This window comes from Candoia aspera, chromosome 6 (genome assembly GCF_035149785.1).
Source record: "Candoia aspera isolate rCanAsp1 chromosome 6, rCanAsp1.hap2, whole genome shotgun sequence".
Lineage (NCBI taxonomy): Eukaryota > Metazoa > Chordata > Lepidosauria > Squamata > Boidae > Candoia > Candoia aspera.
In genome coordinates, this window is record NC_086158.1 from 76,292,861 (window position 1) to 76,317,592 (window position 24,732).

Below are 24,732 nucleotides of genomic sequence, written 5' to 3' on the forward strand. Positions count from 1 at the left end.
CAGCACCTTAAATTGCACTTGAAAGGAAACTGGGAGCCAGTGCAGCTTGTGCAACAGAGATGTTACATGGGTAAACTTAGGGGCATCCATCACTGTGCGTGTCACTGTATTTTGGACCAGTTGTAGCTTCTGGCTGGTCTTCAAGGGCAGCCCCATGCAGAGCAGCTGCAGTAATCCAAACAGGAAGTGACCAAGGCATGAATGACTGTGAGCCAGGCCTCCTCGTCTAGGAGGGGTGCAATTGGCTCACCAGACGAATCTCTATAAAGGCCCCCTAGCCACAGCTGCTACCTGCTCCTCAAGGAGCAGGACTAGGAAGACCCACAAATTGCACACCAGCTAAGTCCAGGGGAGTGCCACCTCATCCAGAGTCAGAGATGAAATATCACCTGGATCTGGCCAAAAACCCAAAGCCACTGCATCTTGCCAGGGTTGAGTCAAAGCTGGTTCCTCCCCATCTAGATCCTTACAACCTCCAGGGTCTTGGCCAGCACCACCACAGTCCTGAGTGATGTATCTGAGATAGTGGTCTTAAGTGTTCTGGAGAGGCATCTCCTAGCCTTAAAGGCATCTTTGTTTGGCTTTGACAGCCAGTCTACAGATACTGCAACAGTGGCTTCCTGGATAGCCCTACTTTACTGTAGACCTCAAATGAAGAAATTCTTCTCTAAATGTACCCAGCAGGAAAAATACACTTCCTGTTATGACAGTGTAGTATATTAGGCTAACTTATTGCTCACCAGTGTGTACATTTTCCTTATGCAGAGAAGCTTTTTTGTTTTTGCTTTTGTAGGACCGTCGAAAGATGCAATGTCCATTTTTTCAATTTGGGAGGCACAACAGGGATGTCCATAGGGGAGGTAAAAATAGTCAAGATGGTATCTACAACTGTGCAATCAAAATCTGTCCCTCTTTTTACATATGTCACATGCATGATTCATGTACGAAGGGGCAGAGTTTTGATCACACACTTCTGACCACCATCTTGATGGTCTTGATGTAACATGAAGCATAGTTTACAGAAGGCTGTGCAAGACTAAAAGGAGCACTTTTCATCTCATCAAAATAACGAGAAAGGATCAAATACCACACCCAGCAACTTGCCTTTATTTAGAGGTGAGGTTTTCTTCATTTCATTCTCACCTGCCAGCAAAAATGTCATGATTTCCAGGGAAAATGTTGGCATCCAGGATGGAAGTAAGTGGGAATAATTCAGAAAGTAACCTTTTTCGGGCTGGAGTGTAACTGAGCTAAAGCATTCAGATATTGGTGAGCGGCCTTACCGTTAGGAATAAGATTTTCTCCTGGGGCATGAACTTTTTCCCAGTGTAAAAAAGAGACTGTATAAACTCTTGGGAAAGGTTTAATTTGAGAAGAGGTGCAGTCCTCTTATACAAATCAGTATGCAGTAGCACTGAGTGATAAGTGGCCGTTGACTTGGGCAGTTCATCCTGAAGGATTTGCTTGCCTCCACTCTTGTTTCTGTACTTTCTCTAGACATGTACTTATGCTTATCACCCGTCAGTGATAGATGGTGGACGGATTTCTTTTCTTTTCCTTCCCACATCGGCCAGTTTTAACTGGTCCCTAATTATTTCTTTGTTTGTTTCATCTGTCTTCCAGTTGTTCTATTTCTCAGTCTAAATTAATGTTAGGATTATTACATAGCTATGCATAAACAACACACAAGATAATGTGCAGCTGCTTCCACAGGATGAAGTGGAGTTAGATTAAAAAAAAAGTTGCTCTTATATCAGCTCTGCTGTAAAATCCAACTTGACGGGCAGCTTTTTGAACTATTTCTAGCTGAACTTTCTAAGAACTGGGTTGGGCCTGATTTTCCTTTTCCTTCTTTCCTGACACTCTTTTTTTCTCCTTTTTGTATCACATCTCTTTAAGGACCCTGGGCAGGGACTGTTTTCTTGTTGATTGTTGGCAAGCCTTTCTGGGATCCTTATTTGATGAAAAATGTACACTTCCACAATCCAAATACCAGTTTGAGTTTTAAATGAGACATTTGGGGTTTGAGTGGTAAGATTGTATATTTTGATATACAACCTCACCACTGTACTTCCGTATATATCTGGTCCAGCTTTTGGAAGCTTCCTTAGCCTAGTGCTTTTCAGATGCCTTGTCTTATTGTTCCCATCATCCAGCCCTCATTGTACAAGACTTGTAGACTAACAAAGCTGGACAGCACTAGCCTAGTACTTTTGTATTTATTTATTTTAACTATCTTAATAGATTTAGTTAATTTTTAAACTATTCTCAGCCTATTGTCTAAGCTAGAAAAAGGTTGGATGGACAAGTTAGAAAGAACCCTTAAACTTTGTGGAAAAGCTTATGAAACCTCACAGTTAGGACTTGTTTGGTTGTTCATGAAAAGCAAACAAGAAAAGCAATTTACCAATCGAAGTGAATATTTGTAGCTCAGGGTTGAACTGTGGAGTCCTTGGTGCTCTCTGAGCCTTGTTGTTTTCTTGCAGACGTTTCATTGCCAGACTAGGCAACAGCTTCAGTGCAAAGAGGGAGTGGGCCTTGCTCTCAGTTTATATACTGTGGCTTGCCCTGCTTGTGTTGGTAGGGGTGTTGTTCTCTCCTTGGGAGTTCTTTGATTGGGCTAATTTGACAAGCAGCACTTCCCTCAGATTTCATCAGGTTTCTGAAGGATATATCTCTGACCACTCTGTCAACTTCAGGATAAAAACATATTTCCTATCAGTTTCTTGCCCTCACCTGGTTGAGCCATGTATCATACCAAACCCTTTTGTAGTTAAATGATCTCATGAACATCTGTAGGCCTGATATTTCATGGGAAGACTATCACTGTATGGAGTCCTTTGTGCAACTGGCTCTTCTCTTGAAACACCACATGAAAGCTTAATTGAACTAGAGTTCTCCCGCATGTTTATGCACCATAAACATTATTAGTAAAGGTAAAGGTTTCCCTTGACATGAAGTCCAGTCATGTCTGACTCTAGGGGGCGGTGCTCATCTCTGTTTCAAAGTCGAAGAGCCGGCGTTTGTCCGTAGACACTTCCGTGGTCATGTGGCCGGCATGACTACATGGAACACTGTTACCTGCCTGCCAAAGTGGTACCTATTAATCTACTCACATTTGCATGTTTTTGAACTGCTAGGTTGGCAGGAGCTGGGACTAGCAACGGGAGCTCACCCCGTCATGCGGATTCGAACCGCTGACCTTCCAATCAGCAAGCTCAGCAGCTCAGCGGTTTAACCCGCACCACCACCACGTCCCTCTAAACATTATTAGCACTATACATTAATATGGGAACCACCTTTTCATCCCTATGGACTGTAATGTTTAAATGCTACCACTATATGTGTTTTTCCATGAGGTTTCCAAGGTAGAGAGCTTTGTGATTGGCTCATGGTCCAATTATAGCTATACCAATCTATGAAATAAAAAATCTAGGGTCTTGGTAAGGCTGAAGGTTGGAGACCAAGGAAAATATTTTATTCATGTGAACTAGGGGTGCAAAACTGCATTCACACAGAATTGGAACCCTGCCAAAGGCCACTCTGACAGACCAGAAAGAGTCATAGTCCCAGCCTCCAAAGCTTCTCCCTTCCTACCTACATCAGAAAGTACTATGCATTTTTCCAGTGAGAACATGTTGCTATATCTGGACCATCTTTTGTCAACAGACCCTGTTCTAACCTAAATCAAATTTGCAAGAACAGTATGGATGCCTGTATCAGATAAAGCATTTTCTATATAAGCACTCTTTGTTTGTGTATTAAGATTCTATTGGAAATTCAAATCTTTTTGAGTGGCAGCTCTGCTCTAACAAATACAATGAGATCTAAATTAAATACAGTATTAAGCCTTCTAAAAAGTATATTTCCTTTCTCTTTTTTATGTTTATAAAGGAAACAGTTTACTAGCAAATGTGCTTTAAAAGCTAAAGTGGAATAGACTATTGTAGAGCAAATGAATTCAGCATAAAGCGGGCAGAATCTCTTTAGCAGTATATAATAATGGAGGGAGGACAGAGCATGGCACCGTTTGTGATCCTTGATCCAGGATGAGTACATTATTAATAAATTAAAGAGTTCCTATTTTCATCTGTGAAATGCTGGGTGGCATGGTTTCAAGTGTCAGGAAAGAAAACCTAGTTTATATGCAGATGAACAGTAGGATAAATGGTTTCCATGGAAGTAGAAGGAGATGCAAATTTAGTGCTAGATATGAAATACGGCTGAAGTTGGAGTGGTGAAGGATTTGATTCAGGTTGCATTTAAATAAACTAATGTAGTAATTTTAGAATAATATGCAGATCAGAACTTCTTATTCTTTAGTTTGTATCCTCTCCAAATCTTGCAGTATAGATCTGTTTAAAATTGCAATAAAATGTATAAATTAAGGACATCTGTGAACAAATATGCACAAATTAGGGAAAAGTGTATACAAAAAAGGATAGATTAGGTACATTTGTGTCCAAAGTGCATGGGTCAAAGAAAAATATATATGAAACTAAGTGTGAATGTATGGGTAGGTTTAAAAAGATGCAGACTGGTGTGAAAATTGGTGAGAATGAAACTGATTTCATATACTTAAAACTGGCATGGACCAGAAATAGGTTCATTGATCCATCTCTAGGAAGAGCATCAAAGATGGTAATAATGAAATATCATTCTAGCCATATGGTACAGAAGAGTTTAACGCTTCTACATAAAAAAATTTAATCATTTCTTAACATCCATCTGATTAACAAAAAAGGTCATAGACTGTGATTTGACAAGTTTTTTCTTAATTATTTACAGTTCAAGAGATGGCCGCTGAACTCTGTTTTCCAAACAACTGTATGTCAAATCAAGGTAATTATACATAATTTCACAGTGCTACAGTTCTATACAAAGACTGTAATACAAATATGAAAATATAAGTGCTTTTACATATACACTTTTTAATACTGTTTCTATGTTATTGGCACCAGCTTTATCTTACTGTATATAAATAGTGTGCATGGGGAAACAGGTGAGTATACAGTTAACAGAAGTAAGAAACAATTTTAATTCAATAGACATCTTTTCTGTTAATACATTAGCTGTGTGACTATAGTAATTCTTGGAAGCTTTGACAAGTGTATAATTAATAAGAGTGATTTCAAACAGCTTTGAGACTGCCCCACGTTACATGTTGCCCGTGTAGTGAAATGTTACAACAGCAGTGGGAAATGTTCTCCATACCACTTCAAATACACCACAAAGACACATATACATATGTTATCCCCCAGACATTGTGTTGATGTGGGGAGAAAATGACAACCTACACGATGGCCTACCCATGGATCATCAAACAGGTGAGATGATTTTTGCCATGCTCATGATTCCTACTAATGTAGGAATGGTTAAGATCCGAAATACACCCCTGGGACTCTTCCTCTGTGTGGGTAAAAGGTCTCTAAATGCAAGGACTGGTAAAAAAAACAACAACACCTCTTATCTGAGACCTGGAAAAGTCACTGCCAATTGCAGAGGTAGCATTGGCATAATTTGAGAGGTTGATATGCTAAGAAATGATAAGAGAAAGCAAGGTTAAAGTAATATAAAATATACAGTTTATCCCATTGAGCACATTGGTGTCATTTTAAATGGTTTTCCTCTGTTGTGTTGTGCAAATTTAAAAGCACAGAAATGTCCAAACCAGAACCAGGAACCAGGAAAGGAATATACACTGAATTGAGTTCAATGAATTCAATTAAGCAGAGCAAAGCACAGAGAGTGGACATATTTGTAAAAAGTGAACAAGGAACCAGGAAGCAGTAGTTTTTACAGCACTGGGATAACTAACACTGATAATACAACTCCTGGCAGTTATAGATCTGAGATCGGTTTCTGCTTGCATCAAGAATAAGTAGTGAGAGAGGTATCTCTTCATTTGCAAAAACTCCACCATTGCTTGCATTTGGATTCTGAAGTGTATTTTACACTCTACACTGTGCAATGTTTCCTTTATTCATTGTGAGTGAGTTTTATGGAAAAGCTTACCTCTAAATACAATATTGTTGGCTTATTTACAGTGTTTAGGTAATTGCTGAAGATCTTTCACTTATCCGTTTTTCTTTTTGTTTATATTGAGCTCCTGTCTGCAATATATAAAAGATTACCTGTGCATAGGTTAAAAATAGTCAATTGCAGATGTAATGTCAAGCTGAGGAGGGATCTGCATAAACTAGCCTAGGAAATCTGGGTATTATAATCTCAAGACATCTGGAGAGTAGCAGATTGAAGATTATAGTAGGCCGGCATCTTTCATGTATGCAGTACATGATGAGAATGGGAGCTCACAGCTTTTACATGAGTGTAGCAAAGAAGCATCACATCAGTCTAGTATGGTCCTAGGCATGCACAGCATGGATTGGAACACTGTGAACATGACTCAGTTATGTTTTATTGGGCATTGCTCCACTGATTCATTTGCTTATTTGTGAAGTTTATGCTAGAATATTTTCTATAATGGGCTTCATATCCCATTGGAAAGAAATTCAAATAAATCAACTCTTCCAAGACCTGATTCGCTCAGCATGAATATAGCACATTTAACAGATTTTCTGTATTTAGGAGACGGGGCATTCTTAAATTGTCCCATGTTGTGGATCAGACAATGTTTTTAAATTGTGAAACAATTTTGTTTTGTGGCTCTAACAGTTGCACACCATCAAAATACACTGCAGGCAGTCCTTCTTTCCTCTGGAGTGCAACAAAGGAACAAACTCATCCTAATTAAAATGTACTCCAACACAGTTAGATGTAGGAGCCCTGCCATCTCTTGAATAAGGCACTCCTAGAAATGTAGCAATAGGAAAGTTCATGCTTTTCAATTCCTGGCATCTCCAGGTAGCAAAGCCTTTGAGAACCACAGTTTATAAACATAGACAGTACTAAACCAAATGAACTAGCACAGCTTTCTGTGTTTCTAATGCCATTCATTTTTTACTAGTATGTTTCTGGCTCAGAAACTGGATGCATTTAAAAGCCAGTTAAATTCACAGTTCTCATGTTGCTCTACAGAAGGACAATAAAAACTCTTTTTAAAACTATTGGCCAGAGAGACAGTGTTTTACAATATAGAGGCAGCAGGCCCATGAAGATGATCACATCTCATTAGAAGATGCTGCCTGGGGTATTTGGAAAGAGGCCCTGGGTTCCCTAAGGGTCCCCCAGTGGCTTCAAGAAGAAAAATAAGTATGTTGCCACTGTGACAATGAAATATAAATCCATTGTTAGCCTTGGCAGTAGAGGGCAAATGATGAAATGCACATTATAATATGCAGTAAAAACCCCATCCCTTGTGTACTTGCATGAGATGTTGCAACACAAATATGAAATGAGTTGTGATGTCATGATACACATTTCATCATTTTGGCATCACCACATTTAGGAATGAGCACCGATTATTGTTCATCACCCTCATTAAATGAATATTCACAATAACTAGTTATCTGCTGAAGTCCATTTTGATTAACATTGTTATTCAGTAGTGAATACCCTAAAAGATACTGCAGTCAATAGTTATAAATTTTGGCACTTGAGAACACTGAAGGCTGAGATACAAGTTCACCAACCAGCTTGATAGCAGTTGTAACCCCATACATCTGGAAGGCACCAGGATGAGAAAGACTGTTCAAACTCAATCATAAAGAAGAGTCATTTACAAGAACAGAAACTGAAATGAGCCAAGAACTTGGCAAGTGGAACCTGTGCCAGAGAAGCAATAAAGAGGACTGCTAGAGCTTTGATTAGAAAAATCACTTTGACATGGCAGAGTTGCTAAGAATTCTCTTCCCCATCAAGTTCCTATTTCTATTCTCATGGTGATCCGCACTAGGATCGGAAAGAAATAAACTTTTATAATTTATGACTTTTCATGAATGTATTATACGAACAAAGAAAAAGGAGCCAAACTAGGTGTTAAATTTGGAAAAAAAGTGGGCTGTGTGTATGATTCATGCTACAGTATATATCAAAATTCAACCTTAACATATTGGCATTCTGTAAGATTTGTTCTGATTTGCTCTGAGGAATACAGCAAATTTTATTTTTACTTTCCTTGAAAATCCATGTGCAGATGAACTAGCTGAATGGGACAGAAAATAGAATTATTTTATATCAGATATACAGTCTAGTCTATGAAATATTTTCACGTAGTTTACTAAAATATTAAAAATAAGCACATACTCCAAAATTCAGCTAAAGGATAACTTGCAATTACAGCCTAAACTGCAATTTGATGTACATTCCCTTGTAGTAACTAAAACTGAGAATGTGGGGTTCGCTTCTGAATAAAGATGCACCGGATCAGGTTGTGTGACTTCCTTGGATATTTCAAACTATCATTCCAAAGCAACAATTTAGTCCAAAAAATAATTTTGAGTTCTGAGAACTAATTTGTCTTCAAATACTGTCCTCATATTTTAAGCTGTGTTGTTTTCCTCCTAACACCATAGCAGAAACACTATTTTTAAGTTAAAAAATGGCAAGTCTCAAAACTCAAAAAGAAAGCTATACTTGTAATGGCAGTGTTTTCTATTATATCTTGGAAACTCTTCAGTTACGGTTCAGTCCTATATATGTCTGCTCAGAAGTAGGTCCCAATGAATTGGGCTTATTTCTAGGTGAGAAATTATAGGACTGCAGTCTTAGTTTGCTAATTGATAGTGGTAGCGACCCAACCCCAAGTTAATTGCACTTAAAAACACTGATTTCAATGGGTTGAAGTGCACATCAATAAATATTGAGAGTAAGCCTGTTTGAATTCAACAGGATGAGTATCTGCACAGATAGGTATAGGACTGTACTCTAGATTTTGTTATTGGCTGTGACCAGTGGAGATGGTGCCAACCGTAGTTTAATGAATAGAACCCAGAATAGCTGTTAAGAGTCAAACCTTAAGTGACCTTAAATGTGTTTTTGCATTTAATAGACATCTTTAAAAATTGGAAATTATAGGCACAGGGAAAATTGCACCATGTGGAAAAGGGAATTGAATTCATTCTTTCCAAGGGGTGCTCTTTCAGTAAAAAGGGCATCTTCTTCTAATTTTCATAAGTTCCTTAACAGTACAAAACTTCATTTACTACTCATTATATTTGCAATTATGATGCCCCCATTCCAGGAGCTGTTTTCATTTTTTTAATTGATACAAATGCCCAGAAGTAGTGCATATGGATGTGGACTATACTGAACAAGAAGAGAAAAATGGTGCTAGGAGGGGAGAATTGAAGGAAACAATGAAAAAAGTAGAGTGTCTGCAAATGTGTTTGTGTACCCCTAACCCCACCACAGAAGGCATCTTACCTAAGATCACCTTAACACTGGCAGCAACACTGTAAATGCATTCACACGTTTTCTACCATATGTTCCTAGGATTGTGACAATCACACTACTCAGATTTTGTAGCTGTACAAAACGTTTTATGACGAGAATTTCAGAAATGCAATAGCTTCATAACTTCAAAGGTCTTTACATTACTAATAGTACTATTGAAAGTAGTTCTGTTGAATATTGCCATCAAGGATCATTGAGTATGTCTGTGTGTATATCTGAAAAAGTTTTCTTTCCTTTCTAGTTCAGTGTCTACCACTATTTACCATTATTCAGATTGCTAAGCTAAAAGCAAAGAATTCTTGCCATATCAAATTATGCCTTACCATTAATAGAGAATAATTAAGGGTGATTAGTAATTAACCTGGAATAGCTCTTACTACTGCCACAGCTTGATAATGAAAGAGATATTTAAATAAAGCTGGAGGTATGTACGTGTGTGTGTGCATGTGTGTGTATGTATGTATGTATGTATACACACACACACACACACACATACATACAGTGTGTGTGTGTTTAAAAGGCTCCATAACCATCACTACGAGTAGCTACTGCAAAGGCTGGATAAGCTTCATAGGCTGTGTAGGTTGCCAAATCTTGTCCTAGAGCCACTGCTTGCTTAAGCTGAGTAGCTGCTACAGTGGCAGCTGTATTAGCAATGTATCCTGGAGAAAAATGCAGAAAGAAAACTTTTTTTAAACCAGAGTTTCAGAGATTGACACAATCCTTCATGCATAATTGTAGTCTACAACAATAACAGCACCAAAACATTGTTTTCTAAGCATGCTTTTAAAACTGGATGCAGGGATTTGGCCATTCTTGGCTAATCAGTAAGGAGATGAATCACTCGACTACAGAATGGGATGCAAAAATTCAGACAATCACTAGATGGGCAACAAAGAGCTCTTTCCTGCCATCTAGTGGTCATCTGGATTTTTGCACCCTAGTTTGTCAGCCCCACATGTGAGTTGAAAGTGATGCTTCATCTACAGTGATGCACAATGCTGTTATGCCTTTTCTTCAAAAAGTCCCAGCACTTCTAGTCAGCAGTGCCAATATAATCCAATGCTATAGGTGAACAGGTAGTCCTTGCTTACTGACTGCCTGGTGTAGTGACTCTTTGAGGCTATGACGGTGAAAAAAACCCAACTTTGTGACCAATCCTCACATTTAGGACCACTGAAGTGTCCTGCAGGCACGAGGTTTCCAAGTGGCTTGCGACAAGTGGAGTTAATAGAGAAGGTGGAAGTAAAATCATAAGTTGTCGTCATGTGATTTTTCACTGAGCAACTGTGGCACTCAGCAACGGAGTTGCCGGTCCCAACTGTGGTCACTAAGCAAGGACTATCTGTATGTATGAATACATAGACTGATAACTCTATGGATATCCTTTTTGTTGTGTTCTATAGGCTGTCATATCATTGGAGAGTGAAGAAGACGTGAGAGAGGAAATGAGATACTAAGAAATCTGGCTGCGTCCTTGCTCTGTGCTATTTAGTAGGGAGGCAAGCTTGACAAATCCAAATGCCGGAATTCCTGATCCAAAGAGACTCTACCTCCATAAAGCTTTCTCCAAGATGCAAAAGATCTTTTCATTTGACCCCTTCCCCCCATCTTCTAATCATAGCATAGCTGTCTGGGAAAGCATGTGTATATATGTATGTGTGTGCACACAAGTGACAGCACATGCACTATGATGTCACAACACAAACCCCATGATTTGTGTAGTTATATATGTGACATCAGGACACAAGTACTAAGCCTGAGGTCCTGATTTGTCATCCACTGTATTTAGTAAAGACCCTTAAAATTCAGAGAAGATTACATAGTGGTCTTCATATAACTTTAGTTATTAGTTAGCTTTACTGTTTCCTTTAAATACCTGTACTTTAGTATCATACCAGTCCTGTGTGTGCTACTCTGGCATAAGCTCCAATGAAGACAATTTGGATTCAGTCTCAGAATAGGATTATAGCCTCAATCTATCTATTTTCTATTTCTAAATCTTTTTACCACTTCTTATGTAGAAGAAGTGACAAAATCTCAAGAATAAGCACAATTCAGCTATTTCTTAATTTCTTAAAAAATATATATTTAAAACAATATCCTTCCCACATGGTGCCTTTCCCCTCTGCAAATACCTTTATTTTGTCTTGCCTATTTAGATTCTCTCCTATTCAACTGCTGTTGGGGAGAGAGATGTAATTTAGAATGATGCATTTTATATCAGCTTTGATGAACCTAACAGACACCATTTTTATTGGACTATTAGATTCACCTGAATTGGAAAGGATAAAATGTTTCAGAGCTTTCCAAGTAAATGAACAATGACAGTGGAAGGTCATTGTAATTAAGCAGTAAATGGTGCTGAGTTCAATAAAACATCAGTGTGTCTTACATAATGCGGAAGCTTGAGCAAGCCTAGACAAATTGATTTTTCTTTGTGGCAGGAAACTGGATGGATTTTAAATTTTTAAAAAAGCCCTGATGCTTCTGAATGATTCCTTATTAATCAAAAGGACTGACTGGCATGTATACTGTATTTCCAGTAATGTAAAAGAAAGTAACTTAACATGAAAGATACGTACATAAAATACAGAAAGTTTTGTTTCTCATTAAGTGTGTGTCTGTGCATGTGTACTAAACAGTAGAAATAAGTATAAAGTCAATAACTATAGTTCATTATAATAATTGGCTCCATATATTACCTTGTATTCTTAATCATACACAACATAACTGCAGGGTAATTTTAACCATACAGTAATTTTCTATGGATGCTTCTTCCACATGAAATCATTCCAGTTCTCTAGATACTAACATGAAGGACCAGACCTCAGCATCAGGAGCATCTGGAACAGGGGAGGGTTTAAACAGTCATGATGACTGCCTTGACTGTGCAATGAAAGCTGCCATCTTGATTTTTTAACTCCCCCCACCCATACCCCTGCTCAACATTATTCTGAGGATTAGTTCTATATTAGCATTAGAAATATCATGTTATCTGGATGAATGTATGTGTGTATATGTGTGGCTGTTGGGGAATGCTAGATGTTTCCACGCCTTGCATTTCCACCATAGGATTCCTCGGTAGGTAGCACATTCCTGTAATGGGCTGTGAGAATACCTTGAGGAACAGGAAGAAGAGCCAGAACTAAGACAGTGGTGAGATAAGAGTAATCTGAGTCCAAAGCAGCAATGTAATTTGAGAAAGCCTCTTAGACTTGACCCTCCCTAGTTCTCTTGAATGGAAAGGTGGTAGTACAGACTTGCAAGGTTCTATGACTGTAACCTTATAATAAAAGTAGTATTAATATTCTTAACTTTGGTTTCTTTGCCTGGACTACCCTGAAGGGTTAACAGTTCCAAAACATACATTCCAAACCAAAATCGCCATCTTCTCAGAAGAATGGCAAAAGCCACTGAGCAGTAAGGGTGAAAGAGCATTGATTACTCCCAGTACATACTACCTGAGGTAACCACCTTGTTCTGCCTACCTAATCATAGGGCTGGCCCTAGGGACACTTTCTACCTCCTCCTATAGCACCCATGGAGACCTCCTCTGTATGGCTTCCTTATCTTGCAGAAGGTGACTGTCAACTACACAGTTCTTTTATCACTTCTATCTTTACATATCTGTACTGCTATGACACATTTTCCAAAATATGTTATCATAACTTTTAAAGTCATGATGTCATGTTCACCGTTCCAATGTTGCCGGTACACCGTAACGTTTCGCATGTCATTTGGCTGATGCGTGTTTCATCTGGGAGGGGAGGAGGATTCTATCTCGTGGGATTGTTATATGTTAGTAGCTGGATTGGAATGTGTTTGGGTTATCTCATGTATTCAAGGTTCCTTTCCCAGGACATCAGCAGAAACAGTTACCAGCACCTGGGGGGGTGGGGGGGAGTTTGCAACGGCAGGGCGAGGGGAGGGATTACGTTTGAGCCGAGGGTTTTTAGTTTGTATTTGGCGTGCTTTTGCTCATTCTCAGCTTTCTCTGTATTTGCATACTATTCTTTAATAAATCAGATATCATTAAGTTCCTGCTTGTGAGTCTGAGTCTATTAGAGTAGGCAATCATTACACATGAGTCCCTTCAGCTGTTCCACCATCACTGCCTGTTTTCAACTTTCCAAACAGAATCTTTTAGTATGGACAAGGAGAAACCAGTTTCTCAGATAATATGAGAAAAATCAATGCATACATTATTATTATCAGCCCAAATCAATCCACTGCAAGATGGAATTTATGGTCCATAACCTACCATGCTGGTCTAGTGCAGTACGGTAGACAGATGCTTTTTGACTTCCCAGTCTAGGGCTGAGATAGTGACCAGCCCAAATTCACCATCTGGCTTCCAGGCCTAGGACAGGACTAAAACTTGAGCCTCTCTCCTCCTAGTCCACCACACTGGCTTTCCAGTACCATATACATTGATAAAAATTGTAAATGACTCAAGGCTCCTTTGTCATATTTCTCAGGTTTAATTGAAACCACTGAAGCAGGATAGGGAATTCACGGTCTGTGTACCGTACTGCACTAGACCAGCATGGTAGATTATGGACCATAAATTCCATCTTGCAGTGGATTGATTTGGGCTGATAATAATCTAGCGGGGTCTCGGAAGTGTGCCTTGTCTGCTGTAGCTCCAGCCCCCAGAGGTAAGACAAGCCCCCTCGCTCCTGGACTTCTGCAAAAGATTAAAGACCTGGTTTTGTAGGCAGGCTTGGAATGGGAGGGCAAATAATTACACCTGGGGATGGCTAGCGCCATGAAGTGATCCGGAGGGACCTACCACACTGAAGGACTGATTAAGATCTCTTCGCCATGTAGATTTTATTATATTTATATTTTTATTGTGTTTTGTAATCGTAATGGTTTTATATTTTAATCTTGTTTTATTGTAAGCCGACCAGAGTCCCCCCATAGGGGAGAGATGGGCGGTGAATAAATTTATAAAATAAATAAATAAATTCACGCAGAAAAAATAGTTCCCTAACCCAGAAACTGTTGGTCTGCGTGTCAGCATTCATTCTTATTTGAGAAGTGTAATTGTGGCTTGTGAAACTGGAGAATGAGTCAATCTATTCACCAAAAAACTCACTCCCACACTTCGCTGGTGTGACTGCCACAGGCTGCCAGAATTTAAAGAAAAAAAAAATGTGTCTGTCTGACAGCAAAAAAGGCTATTTCCTGGAATAAACCAAAAGTGCTAGTTCAGACTCTGTGTATCAGAGCTGTATACGTTTCCCTTATTAAGACTTATTTTGATTACATACACTGACTTCTATTTGTAGTTGAGCATGTAGCAGTATGGTTAAGTTGTTAATTGCCAAAAGAAACAGTGATTTTTAAAAACCGAAGAACTGTAATGAGAAGCAGCTAAATACTTGCAAAGGTGCAAGAATTCAATGTGCCTGTGATTTTGCTACCTTTGTAGCATGTAATGTCATGACTGCAGACTCGTACCCATTCTTCTAAAGTAAATTCCCTAGAACTTTCTTATGAGTACACAATTTATAAGATTGCATTTAGCTATCCTGGGGAAAAAATAATGTTTGGATTGCTGTTTCACAAAAGGAAACCTTTGCACCATTTTTTCTCCCTATGCCCCATCACGCCATAATATTCAGGAGTCCCCAAGGTTTCAGATGATCTTCTGCAGATACAGTGGGTTTTATTAGGAGGAGGGCTGGGGAACTCTTTTGCTAAACTTCCTTAGTTTAATTTCAGTTAGTCCAGTGCAAAATACAACCATTACATACCAGGAAACGGTACATTAGTGGCAGACGGTTCTGCTCCTTCACTGGGAATCCCCAAGGTCTGAAGAGTATATTCTGCTGCGTATGTTTTGGCTTCATCTACGTATGCACTTAGCTTTGGTGGTGTGAAGGGATGCCTGTGAATAAGTAGTAAATATTAATTCCTTTGATTTTCCCACGGTTAGGGTTAGGGTTATGTTTATCAGGCATAACTTTCCCTACTCTTCCAGGCACATGCTGAAAGCTAAGATCTCACAGCAAGTCCTTCAAACTACAGGTTCCAGTGCAACATTCTGGTTGGAAAGTAAGGGAATGACAGATGGAATACAAGCAGAAAGAAAGGGGATTCAGTAGCCTTATTTTTTAAAATTTATTTATTTAAACTGATTAGCCTTCCAACTCCAATGGACCTTTAGGAAGCCTTTTGTATTCAAGTGCCACAATTAAATATCCTACCCCAAAGGGTGTGTTAGTGACATCACTGGAGGAGATGAGACCCACGTGAGGTTTTTGGAAGTCATTTCTAGCGAAAGGGTGTGCTAAAGCTACCGGAGGCAGAATACATATATTAATTGAACTGGACTGAAGTTAACCTAACTGAGAAATGAAACCCCACAATTTTATAGCGGAATTTCAATGGTGCTATGTCAGCAGAGGGGATTTGGGGCCACAAAAATGAGGTTGCAAGCCACCTGAAGCTTGGGGTTGCCCACCACTGCGTTGCCATGTTGACTGGGTTCTCCCATCCAGGTTCATAGCTGCAAAATCAGCAGTGAGATGTTTCTACAAAATAAGTCAAAGCACAGTGCTTTTCAATAGAAGCAGCCATGAGATTCTTGGTGATGAAACCTGCAGGTAAATAATTTCGTGTCGCCTAGATTGGATCGAGTCTGCACTTTGCTTTGTCATGAATTCTGCTGCAGAGAAGGGCACAACTGGAAAATTGCATTTTGCAGCTTGGTTTTGCTTTTCTGGCTAAGTTAAAGCTCAGGAGGCACTGCACGTAAATGACCCCATCTGAGTTCAAAAACTAAGTATGTTCAGGACTGATTAGTATATGGAGGGGAGACTATCAGGGAATACCAGGGCTGTAAGCTAGAAGTTGAAAATTATCCTGGAAGAACACAATTCCAAACCACTTCCATACTGTTGCCAAGAAAACGACAGAGACGTGTCCATTAAATCCCCCAGAACTTGAATCTTCAGGCTGAAAAAAACCTGTATTTTATCAAATTAGAAAACTCTGGAATAAAAGTTGAATGCGATGGGAATGGGTCCCTAAGAAATGTAGGTGATCATACATAAAGCAGAATGTCTCTTGAAGTAATATTGATTAGCATCATCCTACTTTCTTGTTTCTGGGTTTTTTTGGGGTGGGGGTGGGGATGATATTTAGTTCGTTGTTTCTCATATATATATGAGAATATATATATATATATATATGAGAATATATATATATATGAGAATATATATATATATATATGAGAATATATATATATATATATGAGAATATATATATGTGAGAATATATATATATATATATATATATATGAGAATATATATATATATGAGAATATATATATATATATATATATATATATATATATGAGAATATATATATATATGAGAATATATATATATATATATATGAGAATATATATATATATGAGAATATATATATATATATATGAGAATATATATATATATATATATATGAGAATATATATATATATATATATGAGAATATATATATATTCTTACTATGTTTTATGTAAGATTATATATAATCTTACATAAAACATAGTAAAATTCATCTTATTTGTTCTGGAACTACTAAGATCTTGGTAGCCATACATATGGCTAGCCCAAATAAAGTTATACAGCATAAGGCAAAACACAATGTCTAAATTATACATGGCTTCATAGGTTAATGCAGCAAGTTGAAATTATGTTACAGGAGGAGGGAATACCAGAGTTAGTTCATTGTTAGTTCATTGTTTCTAACTATTTGAAATTTGGAGTTTAGTTCCATAACATATTTTTTTTCCCTTAACAATGAAGTAGAGACTTTTTATATCTATGATTAAAACAAACTGAACTAGCTAAAACATTATCTAAGTGAGCTCACTGCTTAATTTAAGCCTTTCTTGTGGTAATATAATCCTAGGTTGATCGATCTTACTAGCAAAAATAAATGATACAGACTTGAGTTTTTAAATTATTTTATCATGACATGTAGATGTAATCTTGTATATTTTTAGGAACACTTTTTGAATGTCACTAAGGAAAGGAAGATTTTTTTCTGAAATGCATTGGACTTTAGTCAATATTGGCACTTCTGATAAGTGTTTCTCTTTCCACTGCTTGCTGCCTTTCTGTTGTGGTTTTTGTTAATCCTTAATTTAACCAGAGAAAAGAGTTATTGGAAATGTGGTAGTATTCCAGTGTTTATTTTCTAGCCTCCTTGGCTCCTGAATCTGCTTTTAGAATATATTGTATGGTATTTTAGCCATAAAAGTAGCATTTAGTGGGAATAGAACTTGCACTGAACAGTAAAATTAGATATAAAATAAGATTAAGTGCCTGAATCCCAACAATGATGAGAAAACTTCCCCATTTAGCTAGGATTCTTAAACTAAAATTTCATTTCTACATAAACGACCATGGAGAACCCATATGCCTCAGCTTGTCAGGTTAGAAGGCACAGATACCAAACCATGCAGAATTAGTTTAGCATTGTAGAATACTTGGCTCATTGAGAAGCCATTTGGCTGTGTATATTTTAGGTTTTATGGGGAACCTATGGACGCCCAGATACTGGTGAGTTGTAAGGTCCAGCATCCCTCATCATTGGCCATGCTGGTTGGGCTATTAAAAGGTACCCACCTCTCTGGTTTATGGTTAAATGTCATTTTTATGTTTGTCCAGTTTCCAAAACTGTATGTATGTATAAACATATACATACACCCACACAAACACAATTGTAGATATATGTACATACATAGATGTATCTAAATTCAGTAGATTTAGACTTATTCTGAAACCTAAGCATCAAAGATCTTTACCTTTTAATGGCATTTCCATTTAGATGCTGCTGCTGCTTTTCCCCATCCTTTTTCTTATGATACAATTTCTAATTATTCATACATTGTAATTATTTACTTACAAAGCCCCTCATCCCTAGTTAAACCCAATGGCTAAAATAGTTACTTACATTGTAGGATTTTGAGTGGCCAGGGCAGGAATAGTGATTTTATATAAGAAGAGTTGTCTTTGGTCTTGTCCAATGGCAGAATAAAGTTGGTAGACGGGTTGTCCCCAGTTATTCTTCTGGCAGATCTCTTCTAATATCTATAATGACAAAATGAATCTAATGATATTTACATACATATATAATCATCACTTATGGAGTGACATTATGAAAATCACAGAAAAACAGTATGAAGTAGTGAGTAATAGACATTCCAAGTAGGAGAAAAGGACAAAGAACAATCTACCTAAATCTACTTGACACCAATGCCATTCACTATATCCTTCCATACCTTTCTGTTTGTGCAAGCTGCCCTTCTTCCATCTCATCCATACCCTGATTCATACATTGCTTTTCACCTCTTATTAGTACCAACCCATTCACTCCCTCTTCATACATTTGTTTGGTAGTTCAATCCTCAATCATTCCCTGACCCAAACTATTTTCACCTACTTCTCTTGTATTGATCATTCTCTTCTGTATTCAGTGCACGTTCATTCAGCTCCCATTCACTTGTGACCTCTTTTTGTTTGATCACATACATTTCTTAGGAACCCATTCCCATCGCATTCAACTTTTCTGTTTTTCCTGACATGCCCAAGGTTCACTTCCATATAACAAAGGGGGCAGACGTATGCTCTTATTCACAGCCATACATTTCCAGCAAACATTCCTTCCTTGCAGAAGACTACATACTATCTGCAACCTCTCTGTCAGCATTCTTTAAAATTTCTCCATCCATTTTCTCATCTTTAGTAAATATTCTATCAAGGTACAACTTCATCTTCATTCATTCATTCATTCATATACAGTAGCCACCCATCTCACAGTAAAGTGACTCTAGGTGGCTTATAGTAAAAACAATCAAAAAATTAAAACACATACAACTGCAAGACATAACTTGCTTTAAGGACACTTGCTTTACTTTTAAGAGCTAGTGTGGTACAGTTAAGGTGCTGGACTAGGAGTAGGGACAACCTGGTTCCAGTCTTCCCTTAGGCATGGAAACCAGTGGGATGACCTTGGGCCATTCACTCCCTTTCAGTATCAAACTGGGAAATCAAAAAGCATCCTGGAAAAAGGCAATACACTAGCAAAACCGCCATTGCAGTCCTGCCATGAAAACTGCATGGACTGTTCCATAAATTCACTTGGACTCCGGATTGACTCCAAGACTTAAAATGAAACAAAAAGCTTGCATCATTCATTCCACTTTCTCCACCAAACACCAAGACCTTGGCCTTTGATAATGAATTTTCAGATCTGTACAGACTAATGTTCACTGCAAGTCATTTGGGTTCTTAGCTACTAACGGGGCATTGTCTGCACAGAGAAGAATGAGTTTTAACAGATGACTTCTTATAATCAGCCAGTACATCCAGCACAATCTGATTGTGCACCAGTTCATGAAGGGAGTTGGGCAGAAGTGGTATTCTTTAGGAGTGCTATTCCATGTCAAAACTGGACTGGGCAGGAAAATCAAATAGAATAAACCCCCAAATGCTCAATCGGCAAGATTTATTATAGGAATGGGGAAGGCAGTAGCCAAGAGTTGAAACATTTCCTTTACACATTTGGTACTCACCTGTGGAGCAAGTTTAATTCCCTGTGGCTTTAAACTGACGTGATTCATTGGCGTAAGCTCCATTCCGGGCAAAATGTCGTAGAGTTTGTCCTCCCCTCTTTTTTCTGCCTTAAGCTGGTATCCACGACCCAGGGCAGGATTACCCAAGTATCCTCGACCGCCTAGTCCTCTAATGCCAGCAGCCCCTACAGGTACATTCATGTAAATTTCTAGGAATGTAAGAAGGCATTAAACTGAATCAAATCACAGGAAAATCTTCCTGATTCTTACAGTATTGGAAGGCTTGATTGCACACGCAGGCTGACTATGGAGTTTGGATGTGAGAATTCCAGGTGGGTAACATTCTGCTGGGCCTCACTGTGAGGCAAGGGGGAAAAGTCTAGTTCAGCAGCTAATATCTGTAACATTAGGTAGCAGGTCTGTAAATTATTTAGACCAGTGTTTCTCAGCTTTGTTAACTTTAAGAAGTGTGGACTTCAATGCCCAGAATTCCCCAGGCTGGGGAATTCTGGGAGTTGAAGTCCACACATCTTAAAGTTGACAAGGTTGAGAAACACTGATTTAGACTACAATCTGATGCATATTTCAAGAGAGCAAATTCCACCGAACACAGCAGGGTTTTAGTCACAAATAAACATACGTTGGACTGGATTCTTAATCTGCCCTAACACTGAGAGTTTCATCCCATGACATAAACATTTCTTGAGCTATTTTAATAGAATGTACCTCACCACGAAATATCAGTACCCAAAGCACAGCTCTCTTTATTGCTTTTGAAGTGAAGAGTGATAATTCACAGCAATATGCATAGCTACCAATAGGATTTTATTGTGAACTTGGGCTCCTATGGGCTTCTAATTATTTTTAGTATTTGTAACTTCACCTCATAGGTGCTGGGTTTCCTAGGTTTCTATTTAAACATGTTTCAGGCTAGAAAAGACACTGAACCTGGGAATTGCAATCCACTGCAAAGGACAATCACAATATTATTTTAAAAATTGCCTATCTTCTGCACTGAATTCTAGTTATGCCATTATTACTGTAATATAACACAGGCCTTCCCACTTTCCATTTTATTAAGTGCCTGAAGACTCAGTGGCTGAATTCCATGGACTAATTCTAAATTACTTCCTTATCTGCTCTTCTCTCTGCAGTCATGATGTCATCTTCAATTTTTTTCTAGGAGCCACTTCTAAGAGGATTTTAATTTATAGGCAAAGAGCAGGGGCTCCAAAGCCACAATTGCTATAGAGACTGAAAAAAAAATTAGAGCTTTAAAGTTAAGCTGTTCAGTTTTAATGTATACTTTTGACATGATAATTTTACCAACCTCATCCCTATCGCACTTTGCAATTAGTTTGTTCCTGTTAGCTTTCGGGCTGATTCACACATCCGTGGATATCACTTGATATCTCCTTGCTGAATGTCTTAGTCCACCAAAATGGATGTGTCTGCTGAAAACTACTGAGTTTGAAAGGGCATAAAGTGATATGAAAATCTTGTTTGATACATGATGCCATACGTAAAGTTAATCATGTGGTGCTGCACTTGTGAAACAAACTTTGAACATGTTACTTTTTAGTTGTTGATACCTGAACTCCCCTAAGCTTTCCATCAAAGGCAAGTCAGTAGAGCATTAGTCCATAACAGAACAATCTGTTCCATTCCTTTATTTAAGCAGAGCTTCATGTTCTATCAAGTGATCCAACTCTAAACATAGTTGCTGCTTGCTACTAGAGATACAAAAGAATTCAGTTATGAATTCTTCTTGGACCAGGTTTTCATTCAACATTCCTGTAAGCAACATACGTTATACTCTGAATGTATTGCACTACTTTTAATATCCACTTGGCATTGCCATATTGACCAGAAATCCTGGGAGTTGTACTCTAACATAGTTTAAATATACCAGATTGGAGAAAGCTGACACAGCGCCTAAGGTTCTTTTGGCCATCTATTTCTTTCACATTCATGTCAATTAGTGGTGCTAATTTTATTTTGAAGAGCAATACAGAGTTCATTAAAGATCTTTAATTAAAATTGGTGTGTATGTGTAAAAGAGAGAAGATGGGTGTTTGTTAAAGTGAACCATTCCATATCAGAACATATCTGTCAAAAGAGAAAATTGAAGGACAGTTCAACCAAATAACAACATTCTGCATTGCTCAATAGAATTACCTCTAATGGATGAAGGCCTAATAATGCCTCTGTTGGTGAGATGGCCTTTAGTAGCAGGAAAATGAAGGTTGGGAATAGCAGCATAGGCTTGTGGTGCATAGAAAACTGGAGCTCCTAGGTAAGCTGTGGCAGGATCATAGACATGGCCAAATGTGTAGGTAAATTCTGGCAATGCTGCTCCTCGTCCTCCTGTACCTCTGGTGTATCTAATGTAACTGTCTTTGTCAACTGGCTTTGCTAATGTGACTTCAATGGGAGAGCCATCCAACAGCTTGAAGACAAAAGAGAAACACAAGGAGGAAGTATGAGATATAGGATGTGTAAAAATAAATAATTTATATAAAACTAGATACTAACCCATACTGCACATGTGCATACATACACACTCATACATGTATGTATGTATATGTGTATATATATATATATACACACACATACACAAACACACATACATACATACATATACCAATGGGATCACAGGAGTTTCTGCTGGGAGATATGTCTCTATGTCTCTCTCTCTCTCTTAGTCTATGTCCATTCAGCAAAAATTAAATATTATCAGATCTTTTGAAATTTGAAATACATTAAAAATAAATTCTTCAGCAAAGGATTGTTACCTTGTCGTGGTGCTGGAGCTTGAGCACCTCAATGATGCCATGAGCTAAACCGTGAAGGGCCACCCAAGACGGGAAGGTCATGACAGAGAGGTCAGACTAAATGCAATCCCTGGGGAAGGTAATGGCAACCCACCCCAGTATTCTTGCCGTGAAAACTAAATGGATCAGTACAACCAGAGATATGTTGGTATACCATCGGAAGATGAGACCCCCAGGTCGGAAGATGGTCAAAATGCTACTGGGGAGGAACAGAGGATGAGTTCAACTAGCCCCAGACATGATGACGCAGCTAGCTCAAAGCCGAAAGGACGGCTAGCGGCCGACGGTGCTGGTGGTGAACGGCGAATCCAATGTTCTAAGGATCAACACACCATTGGAACCTGGAATGTAAGATCTATGAGCCAGGGCAAATTGGATGTGGTTATTGGTGAGATGTCAAGATTAAAGATAGACATTCTGGGCGTCAGTGAACTGAAATGGACTGGAATGGGCCACTTCACATCAAATGACCACCAGATCTACTACTGTGGACAAGAGGACCACAGAAGAAATGGAGTAGCCTTCATAATTAATAGTAAAGTGGCTAAAGCAGTGCTTGGATACAACCCAAAAAACGACAGAATGATCTCAATTCGAATTCAGGGCAAGCCATCTAACATCACAGTGATCCAAATATACGCCCCAACCACAAATGCTGAAGAAGCTGAAGTAGAGCAGTTCTATGAGGATCTGCAGCACCTACTGGACAACATGCCTAAAAGAGATGTTATTTTCATCACAGGAGACTGGAATGCTAAGGTGGGCAGTCAAATGACACCTGGAATTACAGGTAAGTATGGCCTGGGAGAACAAAATGAAGCAGGACATAGGCTGATAGAATTTTGCCAAGACAATTCACTCTGCATAACAAACACTCTCTTCCAACAACCTAAGAGACGGCTTTATACATGGACTTCACCAGATGGACAACACCGAAATCAGATTGACTACATCCTTTGCAGCCAAAGGTGGCGGACATCTGTACAGTCGGTAAAAACAAGGCCTGGAGCTGACTGTAGTTCCGATCACGAACTTCTTCTTGCACAATTTAGGATCAGACTCAAGAGATTAGGGAAGACCCACAGATCAGCTAGATATGAGCTCACTAATATTCCTAAGGAATATGCAGTGGAGGTGAAGAATAGATTTAAGGGACTGGACTTAATAGGGTCCCGGAAGAACTCTGGACAGAAGTTGGCAGCATTGTTCAGGAGGCGGCAACAAAATACATCCAAAAGAAAGAGAAAACCAAGAAGGCAAAATGGCTGTCTGCTGAGACACTAGAAGTAGCCCAAGAAAGAAGGAAAGCAAAAGGCAACAGTGATAGGGGGAGATATGCCCAATTAAATGCAAAATTCCAGAGGTTAGCCAGAAGAGATAAGGAATTATTTTTAAACAAGCAATGCGCAGAAGTGGAAGAAGACAATAGAATAGGAAGGACGAGAGACCTCTTCCAGAAAATTAGAAACATCGGAGGTAAATTCCAGGCAAAAATGGGTATGATCAAAAACAAAGATGGCAAGGACCTAACAGAAGAAGAAGAGATCAAGAAAAGGTGGCAAGAATATACAGAAGACCTGTATAGGAAGGATAACAATATCGGGGATAGCTTTGACGGTGTGGTCAGTGAGCTAGAGCCAGACATCCTGAAGAGTGAGATTGAGTGGGCCTTAAGAAGCATTGCTAATAACAAGGCAGCAGGAGACGACGGCATCCCAGCTGAACTGTTCAAAATCCTGCAAGGTGATGCTGTCAAGGTAATGCATGCTATATGCCAGCAAATTTGGAAAACACAAGAATGGCCATCAGATTGGAAAAAATCAACTTATATCCCCATACCAAAAAAGGGAAACACTAAAGAATGTTCAAACTATCGAACAGTGGCACTCATTTCGCATGCCAGTAAGGTAATGCTCAAGATCCTGCAAGGTAGACTTCAGCAGTTCA

At 38.6% G+C, this 24,732-nt stretch overlaps 1 protein-coding gene across 6 annotated transcripts in view; it reads right to left on the reverse strand.

The window, feature by feature from the left end:
- Positions 1-24,732, reverse strand: part of A1CF (APOBEC1 complementation factor) — an 81,275-nt gene that overhangs the window by 32,445 nt on the left and 24,098 nt on the right. For 2 of the 6 annotated variants that reach the window (XM_063307453.1, XM_063307459.1), the window contains 5 exons: positions 22,130-22,400; positions 19,952-20,160; positions 18,331-18,467; positions 15,120-15,253; positions 4,691-10,016 (listed from right to left, as the gene is read on the reverse strand). In XM_063307453.1, coding sequence (XP_063163523.1) covers positions 9,868-10,016; positions 15,120-15,253; positions 18,331-18,467; positions 19,952-20,160; positions 22,130-22,400 — 900 coding nt within the window. In that variant the 3' untranslated portion in view covers positions 4,691-9,867. Of the gene's footprint in view, positions 1-4,690; positions 10,017-11,434; positions 12,201-15,119; positions 15,254-18,330; positions 18,468-19,951; positions 20,161-22,129; positions 22,401-24,732 lie in introns of those variants that run through there. The other 4 variants (XM_063307454.1, XM_063307458.1, XM_063307456.1 and 1 more) reach the window with 4 other exon arrangements.